Source organism: Maylandia zebra, linkage group LG4 (assembly GCF_041146795.1).
Source record: "Maylandia zebra isolate NMK-2024a linkage group LG4, Mzebra_GT3a, whole genome shotgun sequence".
In the NCBI taxonomy this organism is placed as follows: domain Eukaryota; kingdom Metazoa; phylum Chordata; class Actinopteri; order Cichliformes; family Cichlidae; genus Maylandia; species Maylandia zebra.
The window spans coordinates 21,057,784-21,083,333 of NC_135170.1; the positions used below are offsets into that span (position 1 = coordinate 21,057,784).

Below are 25,550 nucleotides of genomic sequence, written 5' to 3' on the forward strand. Positions count from 1 at the left end.
TCTTTATGAGTACAATGCTGACACTGAAAGCTCAGAAAGCTAAAAGGTGTACATGATTTGATGTTTTTACTGTTTTGTTTTGTTTTTTTTTTAAACTCAGGATTCACTGAATTAGGTAAAATCAACCATTTGCTATTAATGAAAATTACTGACAGCTCACTATTTGAGTTAATTCTTTGTACCTTTGTTGATGGTAGATTCTATGTCTATGATTACACATTAAAGGATCATAAAAGTAGTGCAGGCCCCACATCTTTGTCATACCTGCAGGTTTGTCTTGTGTTATTTCTGATGGTTAATTCAGAAATTAGGCAAAATCAGGTGAACCTTTCCAGTGGTAGTAGTATAAGCACAGCAACCCAAAATAATATTTACATCTTCTGTACTTTAAGGCCATCAAATCATTCATACCCTGAACACTACATGAAGCATCTTAGAAAGGTAACATCAGGTACTTCTGGCTTTTGTTTCCAACCTTTGAGATACACTATGGACAAAGGTCGTGGGGCACCTACATGTTATTGCTAGTCATGGAAACTCATGCCATTAAGTTCCTGGCGCACAGTTTTTGTGCTGATAATAATGCCAAAGGAGGTTCAGAGTTAATAGTTTCTGTTGCTAAGTCAGACAAAACCAGCTGCCTGAAGCAACAGCAGGTGAAACTGTTAAACTTACAGTTTGTAGACAAATATGACAGACCTTACAAAACTGTGGCATGCAGCACACTCAAAACACACAAAATATCAGTATAAAAACAATAGAATTTAATGTGCAAGTCATTAACTTCACTTTGACACCCCTGAAAAAGTTATTACACAAGCATTTTGCAGCCTGACTTCCAAACTCCTAATTTGACTCTATAAAGAGGAGGATTACAAAAACCCCACTGTATCCAGACGTCACTCTGAACACCCTTTGGAGGAGCCCACTCTTAATGAGTCAGCTCAATAGTCTTGATTGACAAAAGAGAAGCAGTCTAGCAGCAGCATTAACTGGAATCAAGCACATTTAGCATAGTCAATTTTAAAACATCTGTACACATACAGCACAGTGATATTAAAAAGGGGAAAAAGGGGGGAAAAAAAGGCACAACGGCCACATCAAGTGATTTATCATCAATGATCCAAATTCTGAACTGGTCTGTACAAAAATATACATACAGTATCTGTGCAGAGAACAGGCTCACCAAGACGTACACAACATTGCACAATAAAACTACCCAAGTGTTCAACAACATCTGGACCCGTTTCCCCACACTGGAGACCAGATACACCTTTTTGGACATGCCGTAATAAAATTAAAAGCTTTCTTCACTCAGTTTGGCTACAATAGAACATCCAACACCTGCTGGATTTCTCAGGGTGGCTCGTGGACAGTCTCGTGCTGGGGATCATTTTAATGCAGGTTAGCAGAAGGCACTTAATGCAGGATGCAGCGGCCGCGTCTGGCGGTGAATCCCAGGCGCTGCAGGCCTGGTCCTCACCGACTCACAGCATAGCCACAACCAGGAGTCCAACCTTTCCTTTTGTCTCCCTCACACTTTAAGGCAATGCTCCCATCTGAGCTGGATCCACCTGGCTCTAGTCTAGTTCACACTGGTTTGTTGTCCAGTATAGGAGGATTTGTCAGTGGGGTCACCTCAGGCTGACTGGATTCTCTTTGCCTGAGAGTTGATTCTGAGGTCTGACTGTGTGAGTCAGTCTGTGTGGACGGTGCTGGCTCTGCCGGCTGCACTGTCTGAACCGGGATATGTGACAATATGGGCTCCGGTGCTGATGAGGGCACTGATTCAGCAGCTGCTGTGTGACACACCTGCTCCGGCAGTGACAAATGTGTAGACTCCTGGGGTGGTGAGGAAGCTGTGGATGTGTGTGTTGGCAGGTGTTGAGTGCATGGCTCATTATGTCTTTGCGGCCCATGGTGAGCTAACTGGGCCTGTGTCTTAGCAAGCTGTTCTGCAGAGCAGTAGTAAGGCAGGAATGGTCTCTCAGGCGCGCAGGTCCGCATGGCCAAGTAGGTGTGCATCAGTAGGTGGGGAAAGCGGGAGGTGAAATAGGAGACAAAGTCATCGGGGATGGAGCCCAGAGTCTCCTGGACCTCAGTGGGTAACTCTCGATAATGGTGTTTCTGTTGAAGTAAGGTCAGCCATGAATGTGACGGTGGCAAAACAGGCTCACTTTAGCACAAAGCTGTTTGTTATAAAGGAAAAACTCTTACCTTGTTTCTCATTGCACGCAGCAGGTCTCTGACTGACCCGCCCTTATAGGAGCGAAACTTCCTCAGATCTGCCACACAAGGAAAACTCAGAGCTCAGGCATCGATCATAAAAATGAATTCTAAACACAGAATCAGTACAAAGGAAGTCCTGAAACTAGTGAAGCTGTAGCTTGAACTGAGCATGGTTCCAAGTGTCTCTTGTATTTAAAAACATGTAGAAAGGTATGTGTACCATTTCATCTTTATTAAATGTGAATCCTTTGTTATCTACATCATCTCTGGATTAATCATTAATATCTGTTCCAAATCTTTTATAAGTCAATAAAAATGAGCGCAGAGTCCATGGAGAATCTGTTGTTGTGATACTGGGTCAAATGGCGCTGTTGACAGGAAGTAGCATGCTTAATTAACCACATGCTCAAATGTTTTCTGGCAGCAGGATGCTGCATGCAACTGAACATACAGTGAGGCACTTAAACAAGTTGTAAGATGAACTGGTACAAGTGTCACTGTGTAACGTGTAATACTGTCAAGTCTAATTTCACACAACAAACAAGAAGAACGTTTTACAAAAAGAGGCTTCAGGAGTTTGTGCACAGTCAGTCTCATACCGGTCTGCAGTGGCACTGTGATGTGCTCTCTCCAGTCACCCTTGACAACAGTCCTCCCCCCTCTCTCCAGCTGTCTCACAATTGGTCCGTCCAGCGGTTCCTTTTCTATCCTGTCACTCACATCCTGAAAACAACCAAAAACAAAAAACACCCGGTGAATATAATATGGCAGGCAGTCTGGAGTGTTGTTCTCAATGACAATATTATTGCATTATTTAAATAAAAAAATGTATTGTAGAAGTTAATATCACAGTAATCAAAAGCACTTGTTTTTAAATTTATACAGAAGCTTATTATTAAAAAGGGAAGCTGAACATACTCTACACCAGGGGTGTCAAACTCAATTGCACAGGGGGCCAAACCTCAAGGCACACTTTAGGTCGCCAGACAAGATAAACATTTATTGAACACACTAAAACAGTGTTTTTTAAACATAAATATGAATAAAAACAGACAGGTATACAATTCCAGAATAAACTTAAAAAAATAAACTTTAACTTTAAATATTTTTATAAAAATATATCCTGTCAAAATTATGCAAGCTAGAAATATGAACATGCTGCCAAAACCAGAAAAAATAAATGAAAACATACACAAGGTTCGAGCCGCATGTAGACGGAGCTGAGCATTGCTTCAGGAATGGAACTAATAAACCCGGCGGGTCGTACTTTCCCTCGAGTGTCCCATTAGAATGTAGCTCCATCTGAATCTGCACAGGTGCAGTTTCAACTGTAAATTCTCTTTTTGTGCTTCAAAGTCACCAAAGCGCCGTGCGCTCAGTTTATCAGCAAAGTGCGCATTTGGGAACACTGTTGCACTGACTTGGTTCAACATTACTTGGCAACAGGGAAAGTGAGGCAAGTTGCACTGGTGCATTTGTGACAGCTTCACCGCATCATACATGCCATGTCCATGAACTGAGATTTCCTTGCTGAGCTCCAAAACTATTGAGAATTTTTCCCCAACTCAGCCAACGGACCTCTGTATGATAAGGAATGTCGGCAAACTCTGAATCTAAACATAAAAGACTGAAATTGACGGTGATTTAAACCTTTAGATTGGATCAAATTTACGGTTTGCATCACGGTGATCATTACATGCTCCATTTTAGGACTTTACCACACAGCCTTTCCTGGTGTCTGATGCAGTGATATGCTGTTAACTCGCCGGTACAGTTCTCCTGCATCTGTACTGCATCCTGCTGACTAGTCCGCTTTTTTCACCGCACAACACCGGCGCTCCATCTTTTGTAAGTCCAACAAGTTTGTCTCAGGGCAGTTTCGTGTCGGTTACACTCTGACATAAGTCTCTGCTCAGGCTCACATTTGCCAAAATCTGCGTTTTGTCTGGACACAAGACGTCGCACACCTTCATCATGCAGCTCTTCAGAGTGGTACCGCGCTGATTTGGCTTTTTCCTCTGCTACAATAAAACTTGCTTTCACAACAGCTTCACTTTGTGATTTTGCTCTGGTGACAAACGTCTGCTGAAATGTCAGATTCTTCTTTAGCTCTTCTACTTTCTGTAGTTTCTGCATTTAGGTTTTTCAGCTCATCCTGATGTTTTGTCTCGTAGTGCCGTCTTAAATTAAATTCCTTAATTACAGCCACATTAGCTCCACTAATAAGACACACGGATTTACCGGCAATGTCTGTAAACATATATTCAGCCTCCCACCGGTGCTGAAAGGCTCCGTTTTCAGAATCAACTTTTCTCTCCACCATTGTGAGCGGCTAGCTTCACAATAACAGAAGTTTGACTTGATTGACGCGAGAATGTTCCCAGCTAGCCTAGCGTTCAACAAGGAGGCTGCAGCGCTGCATTATGGGATCTGTAGTTTGGGTGTTATTAGCGCCTTATATCGCCGGGCCATGCATAACAATAATAATAAATCTATATAAAATGATCTTGCGGGCCGGATATAAATGTCCGCCAGGCCAGATGTGGCCCGCGGGCCTTGAGTTTGACACATGTGCTCTACACCATTTAGAACATTTTAAGGAAGTTCAGGGTCTATACACAGACTAGTCTGCAGTACCACTGTATACTGGCAAGGTTTACACCACATCAGGAACAGTGTCAGAGGAGTCATTTTTACAACATGCAGTGAAATTTACCAGGTAGGGTAAAAACAAGAGTAACCTGAAAGAACTGCAGCTCCTTCTCCAGGCTCCAGAAGAAAGGGTGCTTAAGAACGCTTTCAGCCGAAGGCCTCCGGTGGGGATCCATGCTCAGCATCTGCTCTATTAGATCTCTGGCTACAATGTCACCTGGCAAGACATAAACATAGCAGTTCTGACAATGTGCCACACCTCTTAACACATACAATTACAAAGACACACACACAAAAAACAAAACAACAACAACAACAACAACTCTTTTCAAAGACACTTCTGTGGCTTAAATATTGCATCTTTTGCTCCTCTTTCTAACTTTCTGTTTTGTCCAAAATTTGAATATGAATCTCCTTAAACGTGTATTTCTTTTTACTTTCAGTGATATGTTTCGGCTATGTTGTCAAGTTTGTATCTGTTTGTTTTTTCTCGTCCGAATGAACCAGTTCTTGTCTGCAGGTCTGAAGTTCATCAGGATGTGCTGTTTAAAGAAACCTTTCCATGACTGAGAGGACTATGTGGACACACTGGGAAAATCTTCAAAGGTTTAAATTAATTTGCCTTAAAATGAGAAACCCCAAAGTCCTCAAACAACACAATCATCTGACTTAACCTGCATTACTTTTACCAAAACCAGAAGCTGAATCCTCACCATGTTTGTCATTCTGCAGATGGTCCAGGCTGTACGAGCCCAGTAGGATGTTTGCTTGCCTCTGCAGTGATTTCCCAAAAGGATGGCTTCCCTGGGACACAACGTAGTAGAAGACACAACCAGCAGAGAAAATATCAACTGCGCAGGTCTACAAGGGACAGAGAGGAAGAAAAGAGGAGGTCACAGCTGTGTATATAATGAAACAGAACCATAACCACCAACATCATCATCAACAAGGTTTCTTCTGTTTACACAAATTATCCAGCATGTAGGCTAACACCAATTTAAAAGCATTGTTGCAACATATATATTAGTATTATTGTTATTAATCCTGGATTGGGCTCTGCAATCCTTTGAAAAAATTTTCACCTTACTCTCAAAAGCATCCACTTCAAATATCAAGTATTAGCTAAACTTGCATTGGTTGGAAGTTTTATTTCCCCAATAGAAACAGTAAGAGTTGACCTTGCAGTAATAATTACAGAGCTGCAGAACTACCACCAACTCACCGGGTTGTCTTTGCAGTCCTCGCTGAGGACCTCTGGAGCGATCCAGCCTTCAGTGCCGGGCACCCCAGACCTCCTACTGAAACTGTGGCGGCCCACTGCGAGCTTCTTACACAGGCCGAAGTCTGAAATCATGGCGCGGACCCGACCGTGTGCATTGGGCATGGACACTAGAATATTGTGAGGTTTCAGGTCTCTGTGGACTGAAGAAAAAATACGAGGACAAAAAGAAAAAGACAGAAAGAGTTGTTTAGGCACACAAAAAACTTAATGACAATGAAAACAGGAACACTATTTTGTATTCAGTGATGGATACCAATGTTGAGGGAGTGCAGATGGGCCAGTCCAGACATGGTCTGCTGGAGAAGCATAACAGGCTCAAGTCCATGACGATTGAAATCCTTTCGTTCCACATACTAGAGAGATGAAGGACAGCCATTAGCACAATCAGAAACTTATAAGAGTTTTGTGAAAAGTTGACACTTTTTGCGAAATTATTTTTAACATAGGAAGTCCTTTATTGTGCTTGTTGTGAGAAAGTGACAATGAAAACCATCCTGTGCTAGTCTTAAATTCAGACAACTACATGCAAATGACACAGGAATAAGGCACTTTTAAGGAAACCTAAAATCAGCTTCTCCATACTCCCAAAAAAGCCAGCGATTACCTCCTGAAGGGAGGCAGCGCACAGCTCAATGGCGATGTACTGGAACTGACGGTCCCTCTCCGTGCAGAAGTAGCGGATGACGTTTGGATGCTCATCAGACTCCCTCAGCAGCTGAACTTCTCGGTCTGCAAAGCTGAAGCACTCTGGGAGAATCCTCTTCACTGCAACTGGACGGTTGTCAAACTGACCCCTAGTGGAGAAATGGTAAAAATACAACATTGGTCATCAGCATTTTACAGTTTAAAAAACCACCACTGTGAATAACCACTAGCTGGTTAACTTACTTGTACACAATAGTCCCCTCAGCACCATGTCCCAGGACCTCTTTGGGATGGAAAGTTATGTTCCCCACTCTGACAACACTGGAGTCTGCCTCTGATAATACAAATGTTGGTCAGTGAAAGCTAGATTAAACCATTAAAGTGCTGAACAAGCCTAAAGAGTGTGGCTGCAATTTTTCCAGTCGTTACCTCCATCTTCGTGCTCATTGGCTGAGCTCCCCAGCTCAGACACAGACAAGTTGGAGTGGTTGGAGGCACGAGGGGTGACATTGGGGCTGCTGTGGTCTGAGCATTCGGAGCGAGTGCGTGCCACCTCCAGGTAGTCGCTCTCTAGAGTCAAACCCATGCCTACTTCTGCAGGTGGAAAAGGCTGCTGCCTCTGCAGCATCTCCAACCTCTCCTCCATCTGTCTCTGGAACTCCTGGTGCTGCAGCTGCTGCTGCTTGTGCATACTCTGTTAGAAGACAAATAATGTGTTAACGCTCTATGTCAACTGATTGGTAGCTGTGAGTGATGTGAACACAGCAGTTAAGTGTAAATGTGTGTTGTCACCTAGCAACTATTTTAGGTGACAATAACTGTTCATTCTGGTTTTGAACCAATGGTGAAAAGCAATTTAGTAGCAATCTGGAGATTAACAAATTCTCTAAAATCATCTATAATATTTCTCAGAAATTAATGTTTGAAAAGCCAGTGCACAATTTTAGAAGTTCTGAGAGATGCAAAAGCTAAAATTAAATCTTTAAAAGTGTGATCATAACCAAAAAACAAACTGATCAGGCTCCATTTCCTCTATTCTATAACCTCATTTTATATAAAATCGTTAACAGTAGCTCCACTTGAACTAGTTAGAAATGGGAAATATTAATTATGTATTACCATAATTTATTAAAAACTAATACAATGCTTTATCGCTAATCAATTTGAAACACTTTAGGTTTTTCTTCCTACTTCTTTCATAATAGTTTTTTTAAACCTCACAGTTAATCTTAAATGATCAACAGCTCAATGGAAGGCTGTAACTGACTTACTTTGGGGTATGTAATCACAAAGGCAACCCAGCCAGCCAGGAGGAATGTGGAGAAGATGATGGTAGCCATGTCTTTAAGCATCGAATCCACCGGGGCCTCTGGGCGCACAGCGCGGCCACCAGTCCCAGGTTCTTGGATAGACGTCTCAGGGACAGCTGAAGGGGGCCCATCATCCATACCGCTGTCATTAACCTTCTACATGAAGGCAAAGAGACACAAAAATGAGGAAAAAGGCAGAAAAGCAAGAGTACATTTATTAAAATTCTGCATAAAACCTTAAAATAACTAATGGGTGACACACTGACAAACCTCCTCTACTTTCTTGTCAGTCGTTGGTGGGATGACGTTAGCTTGATGGCGTGGGAAGCTGTCGGGGAATTTTTCAAGAATCTTAGTGTGAGCTTCTGGAGGCGTCTCATGATGACCTGATAAACAAAGAATATTTTTAAAATATCACTACTGTCATCATTATCATTAGGAAACTCATGAACATTCACCTAGAAACCAGTTTCAACTGTTATAATTTTCTGCCTGTGTTTCAATGCAAAGAAAAGCCTATAGTGGGTCCACAATGTATCCAGCAGAGGGCAGTGTCGGCTCAAAATCTTCACTGAAAGAACACGGGATCATTTAAGGTCCTGAACTGTGTGAAACCTGTGTGCAAAACCCACCAGCTTACACGCCTTAGCACATAAACAAAAGGTATGATACCCGCTTCCTGATTGCATCAAGAAAATAAAATAAAACAAGCTAGTAGGTTAGACCTAATATTACTGTCTGGTTTCTATACTGGCGTAGTACCTATAAGAAGCAGGTAGTTCCTCATAAAGTTGACCTGGTTCCGCTCACGGAGCGCAGCGTTGAACTTCACGCTGGTGCTGGGTGTGATGACACATTCCTTGTCTTCTTCCGACTCCTGGCTATCCGGGCCCTCCAGCATGGGGAATGTGCTGCCACGAGGCTAAACATACACAAACACAAATACAAACATTTAAGCGAGTCAGAGTAATCAAGCAGATTCCTCATGGGCTTCTTGTGTAAGCCCAAGAGTACAGTAATGTTACGGAGTCAAGGCCTGTGAGTCAAAATGACCTGAGCTGAGGCAAGCTAAGACAAAACATGGGCATGATGTACCCACACAAGCTTTTTAACATTCCTTCCAAAAAACCACTCACTACAATGAAGACAGATTAAAAAACCCTGACACAGAGAGATCACCTTTTAGGATGGTTGACTGATGTTTTGCTCTGTCATGCACAACTTATGTTTTACTGAAATGAACACAGAAATGCAGCCATCACTCACCACCACAGTGACTCCATCGTGCACCAAGGAGGGAGAAGCATACAGACTGGTCGAGTATTTGCCCACATACAAAGTAGCCCTGTAAAACAAATAGAGTCAAAATAAAGCAACCTAACAACAGAATCTACACACCATGAAAAATTTAAAACCACTTCCAAAAAATAAAAAAAAACAAGTTCCCTGAAATCACCTCTCTATACAGGCGAAACTTTCACAGAGGATCTAGGTACTGAAACCCGTTGAATGTTTTTCATCAGCAGGTGTTGATGCAAGACGTAAAAATATACAAGAGTGCGAAACAAGAGCTGAAACTAGAGGCTTGTAATACACAATTGGCCTTTAGGTTAGCGAGGAGGCTTCTGGTATAACCCTGGGTTTTCAGGGATTTGGAGGCGGGTCACTTGTTTCTGTGGTACGTTAGTTACTCTGCAGATTTAACCGGCTCTGGAGCAAGTTGTGTTTAAGCTAAAAGAACAGTGCATGTAAAATCATTGCCAAACAATTAGTTATCTTTTTTTTTAAAAAAGTAGAAAATAGAACATCATGGTCTAAACCAGGGATGTCAAACTCATTTTACATCAAAGGCCACATACAGAACACTTTGATCTTAAGTGAGCCGGGTCAGTGAAACTCCCCTTTATGTCAGTGTAAAGACGTTACACAACCTGTTAATGCACCAAAGTACTTGAGACAGTGAGACAGTAAACAAGCCTGCATACTATTTGAATTATATTTTTGTATTTCTACTTTACTTGCCCCTAAATGTTTAACATGAGTTTAACAATAGCAGGGTTGCAGCAGAAAGAATGAGGCTGAAACTATCTAGATCTACTTTTGTCTTAATGATGTCACACTGATACGGCAGTTATTTGTAAACTGCTCACTTTTCAGATGATTTGTTTTTCTTGTGAATAATGTTCAGCTCAGCCGTTGCAACAGGTTATCTGGGACCAACACTGATACTATGTGGACGTGCTCGCAGCTAGATTTGGAAAACCTGGGTTGACCTCCAGAGTTGATAACCACCGTTGTGTGATTGCCATTTTGCTTTTGGTAAATGATGATGTAAATGGTCTGCATTTACGTAACACTTTTAGTCTAACAAAGCCCCATAAAAGTCGTTTTAACTACAAAGCACATTTACATGCTGGTAACAAATCAGGGCAAGCTGGAGATCCAACACCCAGTTCTTTGATTAGTGGACAGTTGCACTTCTGGGTATGTTTAAATTGCTTCATAGTACAGGCCTCGGGCCTTCTGGCAGCCACTTAGATATTGCATGTCTCGACTCAAACAGTACGCAATCAAAGGCTGGATAAATAAAAGTATATTTTGATTCCACCCTCTTAGTGTGATTCACACAAAATGCTGAAACATGCCTGAGAGAACTCTTAGCCAATGCTTGTTTCCAGAAACTGAATGAATCAGTTTGGCTCTAACAATATTCAGAAAGAAACAATTCTGACCTCCAGGAAGCAGCATGCAATATCCACTTTAGCAGTGAAGCATACAAAAGCATAATTTACATGAATTTGTTCTTGGGCTTCTTCTCCTTAGGAAATGGGTATTTCCACTGCGTGATGCGGCCGACCTCTCCAGACATGAAAGTGAGGTAACGTAGGGTCTCCACGGCCACGTTAGTATGGGCCACTTTGCGGAGGCCCTCGCGCTGCCAGATATACATGGCCACCACCGGAGAGTTATAGTTCTGGACCCACTGGACATCTCCAGATTCGCTGTCCACGGTCACCACAAGGCCGTCGCCATTGGACACAAAATGAGCCATCTCTGAGGAAGACAAAAAAAGAAAAAAGCAGACGTGTTATAGTCAGTCTGTTGGAAACTAAAGCTATAAAACACACAGACGTTCCAAGGATCTTACTGTATTTGGTGTCATCGTCAGGGAGGGTGGAGGCGTAGTCGGAGTAGGTGGCATTCCAGCGCAGCTCTCTGCTCTTGGTGTCATACATGGTGATGGTATACTCTAACGGAGAAATGAACAGCAGGGATATGTTCACAAAAGGAAGACATTTTTGTGCTTATACAAATCAAAAAGAAAATATTCACAAATCAAATATGCTAAGCTGCCTGCTGTGATGACCACTTTTGACAGGGATGCAGTTTAAAGTATTTTTACAGATTTCTTAAGTAACCTACTAAAAGCCTTTTTTTAACCAATTTCAGGTGGTAAGAAAGATGTCAAGCGGTGTTCAACTTCCTCTGCAACAATGGGAATGTAAAGAAAGAAAAGTCAGCTTATATGCTGTGTTTACAAATTAAGTTTTGACTTCACACCATGTTCAGGATTAATGGCGGTTATCAAAATCGCACACACTGAGATGCCTAGATGTTCTCCAGGTTTAGCTAGAGGTGGTGACTGGGGGGAGGGAGGTGTGGGCTTCTCTGCTTAGGTTGCTACCCCCACAACCAAGTCCTAGATAAGTAGGAGATGATGGATGGGTGGATGAGATTTGCAGGACTCTAGTTCCATGTCTGCAGTTATAGTTAGAGCTAAAGCTTTCATGCTCCTGCAAATGTGCCCGTCTGTGTATAAAATTCAGATGGAGGGGAGAGAGGGGGTTTTCACACACCCCCAGACGTACTAATTTGCACTCCTCCAGCTTGGATTGGGGTGGAATAGAGCAGGGAGAAACAGCAGAGCTCACCAGGAATGGGAGAACTGCATGAAAAGCATAGACAGTGACTGCAGTGACACTTTTCATTGTTATTAACACTGTTTCACATCAGCTTTTTTTATGTTGTAACTTTACTCTTCTCAGCCTGCTGGCTCACAGACCAACAACAGTACAAGCAAAGAGTGGCCCACAGACAGGTTGTACTACATATTTTGCGCACTGCACCCATCTCACAACAGAGCTCACTGTCGGCAGACAAGCACTAAAATGCCTACCTCTGCTGGACCATAACATCCTGTTTAACCCAGACATTAAAGTCTGCAAGGGCAGATCAGGGGATGGCACTCTTTCAGGCGAGGTTGGAGATTGGATGAGTAAGAGGCAAACAATGGTTTGCAAACCGTCTGGGCTTACCAGAGTATGCAAGACAAATAAACTTAGTTGATTAAAATCAACAACTGAACAGGATGAACCACAGAGACTATTGTTGTGTCAGTTAACTGTGTTGCTGGGTTGGTTTTGCTTTTACCTGTGCGTCCCAGATAGAGAAGAGATGAAGAGGGGCAGAACATCTCAGCAAAGGATGAGGTCAGGGTTTGCTGTTTCTCACCAGTCAACAGATCCACCACATACCACAAGTCCTGCTTTTTACCTGTGTGAGAGCACATAACACAATTACTTACCAAGATTTCAACATTCAAACTGCTCCTTGCAAAAGCGATTTCATAATCACGTCCTACAAACCTGTTGTTGCATTTCATATTTACATATTCATAGGCGGGGTTTTATGTATCCAATCGTGACACTTTAATTCTCACTATTGCTTTATTTTACTACCACTGTGTGTGTCCGTCCTCAAAGAGGGCACCTTCTCATGAGGCTTTTCCAATTTTACTTCCTACTCTTCGTTTTGTCACACGGAAACAAAGGTGTAGCAGGAGAGAGTGCAAAACATCTAACGTATATTTGCCTCATGTAAAGAAAACTGTCCAAGGAAAACAATATGGATTTAAAGATTGACAGAAATGGGTGTTACCCATTCTGTAATTCAATAAGCAGCTTACGGACTCCTTGCCTCGCCTACTTTGTCAATGCAGGGTGTAGAAGCAATGCCAGTCATTGCTAGTTATAGATCAATACAAAAGCCATAATACAGAAAATGGCTTGATTGATTGACAGAAAGCAGACAAAGAGGGACGGTTGTTTGGCCCTGATAACTGCAAAATCTACTTTGCAAAAAATTCATACATGAACAAATTTAAGTAGTGAGAATTTGTAACACTCATCAGCTCCAATATGCTTTTTCTGGCTGCAGTGTCAGTTAAATGAAAGCAAATACTTCACTGATAATGACCACAGGGAGGCAAATGGCAGCCGCTTCTCTTTTAACAATGACACATAGTAACCACAGCAGATTACCTTTTCTGTGCTAACTGCTGCAAATTCAAAAGAGCAGAGGCAACGACAGCAGGCTGAGTGGAAAAGAAAACCACTGTGATATGAGGCCAGAACGTCACCAGCTCAGCTAGACAAGGTGATACACAGGACATGGACTGCACACAGCCACGAGAATAAAACACTGAGCTTAATCAAAAGTGTCCTAATCATTTTATTTATGAATGCACCTTACCCATGTAAAGGACTCCATCAGAACTGCGACAGGGAGAAGCTTGGACCAACTCAGGGATGGTGAAGGGTAATTTCTGTTTAAGGAAAATGAACGAACATTAGAAAACAATATTAATCTGCAATCCTAAAATAATATATGGAATCTATGCATCCCCACAACTGCAAGTTAAAATGAGAGAGTATTACTTTTAGATACTTTTTCCCCTGAACAGAGAAGTGAGAAGTAAAGAGGGGGGGGGCAAGATTATAGTGTGTGATAAGTTTGTTTCCTCTTACTGTGAGGCCTTCGTTGTTCTTCCCGCCTAGAGAGTACAGGCTGCCATCATTTGGGTCAGGCAGAAAGGCCGGCCTGGTGCAAAGAAGAAAAACGGCATCAGGATCATGGCTCAAGATGAGCTCAACAGATTGCCACGATTATTTGCATCCATCTTTTGACAGTTAAACACAATACACAAGGATGCGTGTGAACACAAAGATACTTACTCTGCTACATGCGTGGGGACCTGAAGAACTGGATCTGTGAAGCGAGACCAGAAGATGCTAGTCAGGAGTGACAAGAATATCAACCAACAATGAAAAGCACTGCCAGGAGCGGTTGAGTAAGAGGATGACATGAGCACTGATGACATTAAAATCGCAGAGGACACACAGTCCAAATGAACATGGATTCCCCCCGTGGCAAACATCAAAGGCAAACAGTCATGTCAACAAACAGCTTTCAGTGAATAAATCAGACAAATAAACACCAACTGTTAAGGCACAAAATGTGATTGTTTTATTGGAAATAATTACAACTGTGATAATTTCCTCAGCTCATCCTGCAAACAGAATCTTTTTTTTTTTTACTCCTGCCCTGCTAAGGAAACAGGCATTAAGAAGCTTTCAGGGCATTTCCCACCTGAAATTCTGCCAGTTTAGTAAATATTTCAAGCTCTTTGTATTACTACTAATGCAATCATTTGGACTATCTGGTGGAAAGCTGTTTAGTAGAGGTGAAAATTAGTTTCATATGAACATGACATGAAACAGAAGCATTCGTATCATTTAATCTGACAAAAACACAAATTGATGGTTCATTTTCAAAGAAACATTACTGCTGTCATCATTTCAGTCACTTTCTCATCACATCTTATTTTCCTTCCATGTCACACAAACAAACAAGCAGTTCCCTAAAAGAAGGGAAAATCCCTTTTAAAAAAAGAGAAAACACTAATACGGCCAGCCACTACAACGACTTTTAAAATACCAGTGTGCTTCCTTGACACACAACAGTCAAAATGTGAAGCCTCCATCTAAACAGGTTAAACACACACCTTCCTTACACTGTGAACATACAGGGTGTGGAACAGGTGGAGTTGATCTCTGTGGAAGCACCCAAAGGGGTCAACAATAGCAGGGTGTAAGCACAGATTATATGGAGGTGCTAAAGAACAGTACGAGCATTCATTCAATGTGGTTACAGAGGGTGTGGAGAAAACAATTTATTTTTCTGTGCTACATACAAGGATGTTACCCCCTGACCGGCTTTAATACAAGTATATGTTTACAAAGCCAACACGGAGTAATAAGCAAACAGTAAGGGGACATGTGCACGTGCAAGCATGTGGCTTGACTTGTACTGCCTTGGTGTAGATAAAAGACTCCTGCCTCCTTTTCGTTATGCAGGATTACAGTTGCCTGACAGACGCACAACAACAGGTGTGTGCAAAGCCTGGAACAAAACTGGTTACATTTATATTCAGTAGTTGTTCCAGAAAAACAGATGATGCGGAGGAGGCAGCTTCTGCCTCTCATTATTAATGATTGGGGTAGCTGACGGACTTACAGGCCCACATCTCTACTTTTACCAATCTTAAAAATGTCAGAAAAGTATCAGAAATGTATGTAGAAAACAGGGAAACTTTCTCACGTATTATGTCTCTTGAATGTTTTCCAATTATCCCTTCGTGTATCTTATCTACTACAACTCCCAAACATACAGTTCGTACATTAACATGGTAATCACTGCACACGGTGCATGTGCAGTACGGCAACGTTGCTTACCCCGGCCCACTCCGACCTTGATTACAGGCTATATTTTCCCCTCTCTCAGTTAATAATTAACCAGTTTTCATGCATAATGGAGCCTTTCAAAAGACTCTCTTCAAGTAGGGACTGAAAATAGGATTCAAGCCTAGAAAACACCACCTGTCAATAACTATTCTGACAATATAATTCATAGGTATAGATGTCTTTTAACTGCTTTTAGTTTGTTCACATGGTTCCAGTCATTACCAGTATAAATAAGCCCTAGACAGCATTACACCATTTTAATAAATTGGGTTTAAATATTGCCTAATATTCAATGTGATGTTACAATTAAATCCTAGTGTTAATATGTTGACAAAGTGCACAACCTTGCATTCATAAAAGAAGGAAAGAAAACACATAAGGAGTACTGCAAATCAACAGGCCAGTTTAACAAGGAAGCCAAGTATTATCTATGAAGTGTGCAATTCATGGATATTGTGTTTTTTGTCCCATCTTCCTCCCCCCACCCTCAAGCAGTCCTGGCAGATTGCTGCCTATCCCTGTGGTTTCTTCCTGCTAAAAGGGGTTTTTCCTTCCCACTGTTGCCAAGTGTTGGCATAAAAGGTGGTCATTTGATTGGCTCTCCAATATTACAGTCTTTTACCCTACAATATTTAAGCGCCTTGAGGCGACTGCTGTTCTGATTCGCTATATAAATAAAATTAAATTAAACTGAAACAAAATGACAAGAATAGTTGTCTGTAGCTCATTCTTTTTAAATTATTTTATTAAGTTTACGTCTTATTGTTGTTTTCTAAAACAGCTTACATGACATAAATAAAATGAGCTTGAGGCACCTCTCTGACACTTTCTTTATTCTTTTTCAAAAGCAGCAGGATACATTGTTTTTCCTGTGGCTGCTTGGAAAAAAAAACAAAAAACCCAGGGCTTTAATGGGGCTGAACAGAGAAAAATACAAACAAAGACCTAAACCTGACTCCAGTCCTCTCCTCTTACCTTCTTTTAGAGTCCATTTAATAGAGCCTGATTTCTTGCTAACAGCATGCAGGTTTCCATCCAGGGTGGACACAAAGAGCAGGCTTTCAGGAAGCGACACTGTGCTGCCACTGCAAAGCCCCTACAAAGAGCACAAACACAAACAGCTCTTAATACAACAAGTTATGTATGGTTGATGCAAATAAAAATTATCACATTTGCAAAGTTAAAAAAAATAAAATAAAATAATCATAATCAGACACTAGGAAAGAACTGCAATCTCATTTGCAGTCAGACACTGGTTATCTGCACAGACGGCTGAAGCAAACGTTAGGAAAATGTTGAAATTGTTTACACTGCAAGACGAAGGCATCAGACGGAAGAAAATGTTACACCTTCAAAAAGATGCTTTCATCATCACCCTGCAATAACTAGCCTTTGCTAGAACTTGCATGGCAGTCATTTGCCCCAGGGAGTTTGCCACCCTTATGAAAATCAATGAACTTCAAATCAATACAGCAGAAGACGCAATAAGAAAGAAGCTGACAGGGTTGATGACAGGGGGAAGGTTACTGGATAAGCCCTTATGGCTTTTTCATGCATTTACATTGGTCCCACATGGAGCCAAGGAAGCTTTGCAAGCCAGTTTCACAAGCATGTGGGCTGTGGGCTACAACGGTTTGTGCTGTTGGTCCTTCAGCCAGTCGCAAAGGTAAAACATACAAACAGCTAAAGAGAAAACGGGTGTTACAAATAATAGAAAGTTTGTTCTGCACCCAATGCCTGTGTTTTTAATACAGTTTTTGATTATTTTTTTTTATGGTTGTGGTGCGTTCCAAGAAAAAGTCTGAAGTCAGAATTTCCGAGTTCCCAGTCAAAGTTTGAATCTAGAAAGCCCCCTGAACTGATTTTCCGCTTGGAAAGTCGAAGAAGCCCCCAGAAACCCTGAGCTAACAATCCAACATGGCAACCCTGAACTTAAAACTGTAAAACTTTAAATCAGTACTGTTCTGTATTTGTGACTCATTAAATAAGCCATACACAGAGCACTGGCCAGGCTGTAGTGGTGTTTCAGCGCAACAGGACAAGGATTATACTGTATTGCGATCAATACCTGAATACCTTTGCCTTGATAAAAAAAAAAAAAAGCCTACAAGAAATCATGTTTTTGCTTTCCCCACACTGTCTGGAATGCACTAACCCATGAGTGCAGTCACTCCCAAGTTCTGAGATAACCGGAACGTAGCATTATTCACGACGAACCCCAAGGCCGCTGGCTTTTCTGTTCCGGCCAACTTTTTAACCAATCAGCATTGGGCCTACCACAGGATGCGCCATGAGTTTTTGAATGCAAACACAGTACAGCAATCTTACTCTTAATGCCCAATCAAGTCTTTAAGAGTGGCAGCAACACTTTTCTGGAACCAATTCACAGATTTCATAATTCATCAAGGACAGAATGATAGAATATCTTAACAAAAAAAACCAAATAAATAAAAACCATTTTTCTTGCCATTCAATCTTCACCACCACAGCCAAAGTTACTTAGTGAAAAGGTTATCAAACTGGGCCTTTGGCTGAGTTAATCTACTGTCGTGCTGCCACGAAGTATGCAACTCGACTTTAGACTACATTTTGTCTGCTTTGCATGAGAAATGAAAACGGACCATTTGTCTAGAAATGATGAGGTTTGAAGCTTGTCTACTTGTCTACTGATTGTGGAAGCTGAAGTGCTCGTCAGCCAGACAAAAACTGCCAGAACTTATCTGTCAGAGCTGTGTGTGGGTTGGTGAGTCAGTTAGGGTGGAATATTACTTTATAGTACTATTTAAAAACACAAAATGTCTGATGTCAAACTAGAGCTGGGCGATAGAACGATAACGATATGTATCGCGATATAACTTTTTCTCGATAGAAAAATTAAACTATCGCGATAGACCTTGCCGCTCTTGTCCTCTTAAAAAAAAAAAAAAAAAAAGAGCAGCCAATCCAAATTACGTACCGCAGAGCCGAACCAATCACAGCCGCAGCGTCACGTCACGTGACTTGTTACGTACAGCACAAGTGCCAAGCTGCACATGTGTATTTGTTTGGGAAGCAGCCAGCCACCATACCGCCCGGGTAATGGAGGAAATGAGTGTGCCGACTAGAAAAATCAACCGAGCGTGACCGAAGGTTACCGAAGAGAAAACAGATGATGGTTCCAATGCCGGAGAGATTGTCGAACGGAAGAGCCATAGAAGTTCCGTAGTGTGAAGGTATTTCGGCTATTTCAAGTCTGACAAAAAACAGAGTAGCGTGCACTGTAAATTGTGCCGAAAGCAAGTCTGGAAATACAATAAACTGGTGCATGCGCTACGTCCACACGTACCCGGGTATTTTTGAAAACGCAGATTTTTCTATGCGTTTGCACCTTTCGTCCACACGTAAACTGTGTTTTTGGTCACTGAAAACGAAGATTTTTGAAAACTCCGTTTTTGCATTTACGTGTGGACTAGAAAAACGGAGAAAACGCAGCGTCAAAGGTGTGCGCATTTTTTGACGTCACACTGTGCGCCACGTTATTGTTTCGGTGAAATGAATTTCTACAATACTGTTACTGTTAATTCTACTCTCTGCAGTGTTTAAATGCTTACATATACACACAGTTACTGTCCCTCCACACATACGACTCGGTTCTGCTTCTATGCCCCAGCTTTGTTTACTTTTTCTCACCGAGGCTTCTAGACTTCTGATTGGCCAACATTTCTGCACGGTTAGGAATCTAGCGCCACCTGCTGCTTTGGCATGTTCATAGCAGCGTTTTCCTTCATTTCTGCCTTTATGTGTGGACGGGATTATTTTTTAAAACGAAAACGGAAAATCTCCGTTTTCAAAAATACCCGTGTACGTGTGGACGTAGCCTCAGTCTCTGACTGGAAGCGCTAATTCGTCATTCGGCTTTTGTCAGACTAAAATAACTGTTAAAACTGTTTGAAAAGCTAAGCTATACAACAAGGAGAGATTGAGAATTTCCTTTTAGTGCTCAGTTTATTTGATATTGACAAAAGTTAGTCAGTTTTGTCTGTTCTTCTGTAAAACAAACTAAGATTTATTTTTAGAATTAATATTTTGTTTCTAAGTGGAATTGACAATTTAGTCTGTTTCGTTTGTTCTATTTTGAAACTTAAACGCTTTAGCGGCTGCCTTTTGTGTAGTTTGCAATATTTGCCTTTATTTATCTGAAAAAGTCTCATGTTCCTTAAGTACATCTACCCTGTTGAACTTATTATGGGAAATAAATATTTAAATAAAAACAAGCTGCTGATTATTTCACATTTTACTTGTGAGCAACGGCACATTTAAATCTTACAAATATAGTTATTTGGCTTATATCGTGATAGATATCGTTATCGCCTGAAATGAAAAAAAAAAAACATATCGTGATATGAAAAAATCTTATATCGCCCAGCTCTATGTCAAACATACAGACTCCTGTCTTTCTGTCGAACTGATCTCCCAGTGCTGTATTGTGCACACTACAGGATGCAGTACCAGAGGTCAGTGCCCACTGGCTGAGGAGGCGGAGAAAGATGGTGACTGTAAGTGGTCGGGCTGTGTGCACTCAGAAAGCTGTGGCTGGAGAGAGCTGCATGTCACACTGACACTGATGATGTGTCAGAGTCTGCAGCAGCATTGAGGGTCATCGCTGCCTGATATCATACCGAACTGTTAACTCACCACCTATGCAGCTTTTTTTTTATCTGTATAACCTCTATCAGCAGCAGCTCAGCTTTTCTTTGAGTTTTTTTTTCTAAATAAACGTTATATACCATAATCCCAGATAAAATGAAAGCTAGAGGTAAGCCAAGCCTCCAAGAGCACAAAGGGAATCGTAAATTGACTTCAGGGATTTTTTTGGTCACTCTACTTGAAAACAGATTTCGCAATGGATTAACTCAGAAGAGTGCTTCAACATCCCGCTGCACAGATGACTAGTAGGCTGACGAGCCATACGGGCACCTAATCCTTTCACAAACTTTTTCTCCTACTCAGAAATATGTGGCACAAGAACAGACATGGGTTCAGCACATGAAAGAAATAGCCAGTATACAAGGAGGAGATAAACCAGTACATACAAAGAGAAAATAAAGAGAAAGTAAAATGAAAGACTGCGCAGGGAAAACAACTGAACCCACAAAACCCATAACAGTGGCAAAGCAATCCAGCCCCATGACTTGGCTTATGCCAGAATTAACAACACTGTGGGTGAAGAGTGCTCCAGTCACCCACTAAGGAATGCTAGAAACTCCACTCTTGATAACCAAGTCGTGGGCACCTTTCAGTTTCTGGCAGGAAAAAACTCCAGTGGACGTGCTTGCCTCCCCACAGAAAAATGCACAAACCCAACCTGATCAGTCCTTCTACCGTGATAATTTGATGAGATAGATAAATAAATGAATAAATAAATATATATAAACAGCAGTGTATCCAACAGTTTATTTAACAGTTAACACCTCTGTATTGGTCTGTAATTACATCTCTAAAACCACTACTTGATTATGACACCGTTTTCAGCTTTCCGTGTGCTTCAAATATTATTAATACAGTTAAACAGCTAATAACAATGTTACTCAAGACTTACTTTAACTGAAATTATTGCAACATAGAAATGAGAGAAGGACTGACTGTTATATACTGTAAAACGACTGGCAAAGCTGGGAAATGCAGAGGAAACAGCAGATGCTACTCTGGCAGATTACGGGCTGTGGTGTCAGCACTATAAGGCAGTCAGATACAATAGCAGGTCATTACACAGCAATGCATAGTGCAATTTCTGGGTGGTTGAATGTCAGGTTGCTTTGGATTAGTACAGGATCTGACAGACTCGAGGCTGAGAGGGGGTCACCAGATCAACCTTGAGTCTTAACACTTTTCTGTTAATGACGACTACCATAAATATTCTTCAACCCAGGTTTCAAGTGTTGTCTTCGTGTACCAGCACTCAATTAAATTACTTCTACATTTCACAAAGATTACCATCTGGCACAGACAAGAGGCTCTCAGATAAGCACCGCTAGTGAAAGGGGAGAAACAAAGGAGTGTATTTCCCCACTTTTAAGAGTGAATAGAAAACGTAATACAGGCTACACTAGTGGGAAAGCACCAAATTACAGTTAAACTCCAAATTTTACCATGTTAAAACGCTCACTTCTTTCTTCCTGTGAGTCATTCTGCTCAAAAAATGGGAAGACACTAGCATGCTTTAATAGTCTGTGCAGAAACCAAGGCCAAACAAACCCTGAAAGTTTCACACTATCTACATAAAGAAACTGTGTCCTTCTACATTTGCCTACAAAACCCCTGCTGTAGTCTCACCTATCCTATACAAGCATTTGTGTCAACAATGTGCATCTGTGACAGTTCCCACTGGGTGCCGAACTCATGAGAAAAATCATAACTAATCCAGTTTTAGGCCCCCTGTAACCTTTACCAGCACTCTTGGTTTTGCAAACAAATAACTCTCCAAACATCTGCTAGCCTCCTAGTCTTGGACACACACTGATATTCATCAGCTGGTGGATACAGTATTCAGCTTCAGGGACATCTGCTAGACAGCATCTGGCTGCTAGCCATGATTGAGCATGCGAGTTATAAAGCGCTGTATAAGTTAATGGTGAAATATTGGTGCACTCCCTCTCATTTCCTCATTCTTTTTTCTAAAAGAGAAATGTGAAGTTATTGCACAAGAGTGTTACATAATACTACAAGACTGAGGTGAAACCAAAACGATTGGCTTATTCTAAAGATCTTCTTTTCCTTCTGCAATGAGACCCAGCATGGCTTAAAGGCACACAGACTACAATGCTTATGGTATCCCTGTTAGCAGTCACTGAAGTGTCACGGTGCTTCACAGCCTGTTGCTTGCCAGACCAACCTGAACATGGGACTGGCTGTAACTGGCAGCTTTCCAGCTGAGTGTAAACAAAGCACTTTGATAGCATGTTACATGCATCACAACCCTCCATGTCTGATAAGATGCTGGAGTACATCACCAACCAACAGACAGGGGCTAAAACAGTTTGTTTTTGTTCTCATATTCTTTCTGCCAACCAAAGTACAGTACAACAAGAGGTTAGGAACAGACTGGGTTATACTGATAACTATTTCACCTCTCTGTTTGGGTTGATACACACCTCAAATACCTGGCGTATTAAGAGAAAGCATGGCCTGTTCGTTTTAGCGTCATCATGCTCATAATTTAGAGCAGCAGACCATGGAGAGACTATAAAAACATGTGTGCAGATGTAGTCATGTGTTTGGCTGTCTGAGTACAGGCTACTGCGACAGACAAGTATTTTCCTTTATTATCTGACCTCTCAGGCGATTATGTGATTACAGAGAAGCGCATTAAGGAGCCAAAGAACAATAAAGACTTTATAAAGCAGGGTTGATAAAGACAGTGAAGTAGAACAGAAAATTATTTCGCTTCTTTCCCCCTTAAGTAAAAACCCTGAGAGAAGCTGTGCTGTGAAGCATGGGCTTTTGGATCACATACATAAGAGGGATGAGGGTTCTGTGAATATAAATTTTAGAAAATAAATAATAATAGAAGAGGAATAATGAAATTTGTGAATTGCATTAAGAGTTCACCAGTCAAAAACTACCTCCGCGTGGTAATTAACTTCTTGCTAAATTACCTCTGCCAGTCCTACCGATTAGCTTGTCTGCAGCAATAAGCTGTGTTTGCAGCTTGCTTTTGTGCAGGAAGCAAAAAAAAAAAAAAAAACCAACAACACAGGAACCAAGAAAAGAACATACTACATCTGATAAAATGACAAAAAAGGCTCTACAATGAAAATCACCCGACTACAGTCGCATGGGTGACAAAACATCAGACGTTAGTATTTTAGGATTAAGGACAGCCTGGTAATATCTCTAGACATAAAGGTTCTCCTCTGGAGCTGTGTAACAAAGACAGGTCTAAGAAGGTTTGAAGGACCTATGCTCCCCATGCGTTTGCTGCAAAGTGGAATATGTCACATGTTGGCCCACGATCAGGCACGCTCAGTCAAAGTGGAGTCAATCCACTCCTGTGATAAGACAGAGTAAGCTCGCAGCCTTTTATCCATTTTCTTTTAAAAACAAACCTTAATCTTGTCTCCATACTGAAAAAATAAGGATGAAAATAAAATGCTGTTCTTGTGAGCAATGGGTAAACTACAGCTGAGGACAAAAGTATTAAATATAGTGTTGTTATACACAGCCTGCAGAGTGTAAAGTGAGGCATTAGAAAAAACAAAAAGTGCATCTATAAACAAATATTATGTTTTGCTGAAACAGTTAGCAAGCTTTTAGTCAGAGACATCCTTCCCTCAATGGAAAAAAAAAAATCGGCTGACCTTAAAAACAGTGACAAGGAAAGAGATATTCTCTGAAAATATCCAATTTATATCTACCACTCAGACACATGTTAGTCAGAATCTATAGATAGCCTATCATCCGTCACCCCCGCTACACCAACAGACCATCTTAACAGGCTAAGAGAGTAACCTGAGACATGATAGGGAATTATAAATCTAGTTTAATCTCCTGTTTAGCTGAAGTGGTTTAGTATCTGGGTACTGAAGGGTCTCTGCCTCCAGCCTTTTACTGTGAGATCTGGCTCATTTACAGGATGTTAGCAATACAGGATAGGTGAGGATGGGATTGGTGTTTGTGGATAATAGGGAGGGTCGCCATAGGGGTTTTGGTCAGAACTAAAAGAACGCCCAGATCCAATTACAGCTTTTCAAAGCTTTTGTGAGAACCATTTCTTTTGCAAAGAAGAAGAAGTTATTTGATACCAATACATCACTAGCACACGTACTAATTCATACATAATCCATCTCTTGCGTGCAGTTACTGAGTGCAGGTGTTTCTGCATGATGGCTTAATTTATGCACAATGTTATCCTTCGAGCTTAAGAAAACCAACAACAGAGGGAGCACATTTTCTGTAGCCACCTCTCATTACCTTGAACTGAGCTTGCAATTGTAATATCTCATCAATGTCTCCAGCGTTTGGAGAATGTTTATTCAAGCCATCACATTGTGGTGTCTGGTTTGTCACCTCTGCAGCTTAAATATCCTACAGCGATTACTGATGCTACTGATGTGGATGTGAAGGGACAGGATGTGTGCTGATGCTTGTAAAAGATACTGCGTATTAACTTATCACCAAGCCACAAAAACACTTAAAAATCCTGTTTTTGAAACAAGCAAACGAAGACGTCTAAACATGTAAATACAAAATTTCTCGTTTTCCGCAATAACTCAGATGTTTAACAAAAATGTTAATGTAAACATGTTTGCTTCTTTCGCTTGCGAAGCGGGTCTGAAGCGCTGAAAATGTAAAATTGGTGCCAGTAAAGTTCAATTTTAGAGCTTTTCAGCCAGGTAGCTAACATCTGTGTTAGCTCACTTCTGTAATGTTGGGGCAACACGAAGCACACAAACAGAGGCTTCAATGACACAACTTTAGCTCCCTGCGGTGACACCCGTGTAGTGAAAAATATCTGTCCACGTTTTGTTTATAACTGTAATTTTGCTGTTAGTGTCCTCCAAGTTTAGCTAGCTTAACCAGCTAGCTCTCTTACCTTTTGTGGGAGACCAGCGTAGCAAAGCAGGGCTAAAATGCACCACACCAGGGCCCGACTGCTCACTGTCCAGTCCATATTCTCTGGTCTCAAACCGGGATAGACAGCTGGGGAGGTCCGAGCGGCCGCAGACTACATAGAAACCGCTTTCTGGTTCGCAGACAGGTGTTATAAATAGTTTTGTAAATGTTGATACGTTAAAGGCATCGAGCCAGCCGCACTGGATGCGACGTTAAATGTGCTTCTTCCTGAAATGAAAACCGTGGGGGTTGGACTTT

At 41.4% G+C, this 25,550-nt stretch overlaps 1 protein-coding gene across 1 annotated transcript; it reads right to left on the reverse strand.

The window, feature by feature from the left end:
• Positions 1-741: 741 nt before the first annotated feature.
• Positions 742-25,538, reverse strand: ern1 (endoplasmic reticulum to nucleus signaling 1). Its single transcript, XM_004558330.3, has 22 exons — positions 25,273-25,538; positions 16,677-16,797; positions 14,133-14,166; positions 13,926-13,998; positions 13,651-13,723; positions 12,550-12,672; positions 11,267-11,368; positions 10,911-11,172; positions 9,385-9,463; positions 8,881-9,040; positions 8,389-8,504; positions 8,080-8,274; positions 7,238-7,502; positions 7,052-7,142; positions 6,768-6,957; positions 6,417-6,516; positions 6,104-6,303; positions 5,595-5,742; positions 4,971-5,098; positions 2,829-2,952; positions 2,218-2,285; positions 742-2,127 (listed from the first exon to the last, which is right to left on the reverse strand). The coding sequence occupies exons 1-22, from the start codon at positions 25,348-25,350 to the stop codon at positions 1,591-1,593; spliced, it is 3,267 nt and encodes a 1,088-aa protein (XP_004558387.2). The 5' UTR covers positions 25,351-25,538; the 3' UTR covers positions 742-1,590.
• Positions 25,539-25,550: the final 12 nt, after the last annotated feature.

What these genes read in the sequence shown, in the direction of transcription:
- ern1 (XM_004558330.3), bottom strand. Translation starts at nt 25,350, where the DNA reads ATGGACTGGACAGTGAGCAGTCGGGCCCTGGTGTGGTGCATTTTAGCC. An exon ending in AGAACAACGAAGGCCTCACA is followed by an intron (nt 13,724 to 13,925) that starts GTAAGAGGAAAC and finishes TTCCTTAAACAG; the next exon opens with AAATTACCCTTCACCATCCC. An exon ending in AAGCCCAAGAACAAATTCAT is followed by an intron (nt 9,464 to 10,910) that starts GTAAATTATGCT and finishes TTTGTTTTACAG; the next exon opens with GGCTACTTTGTATGTGGGCA.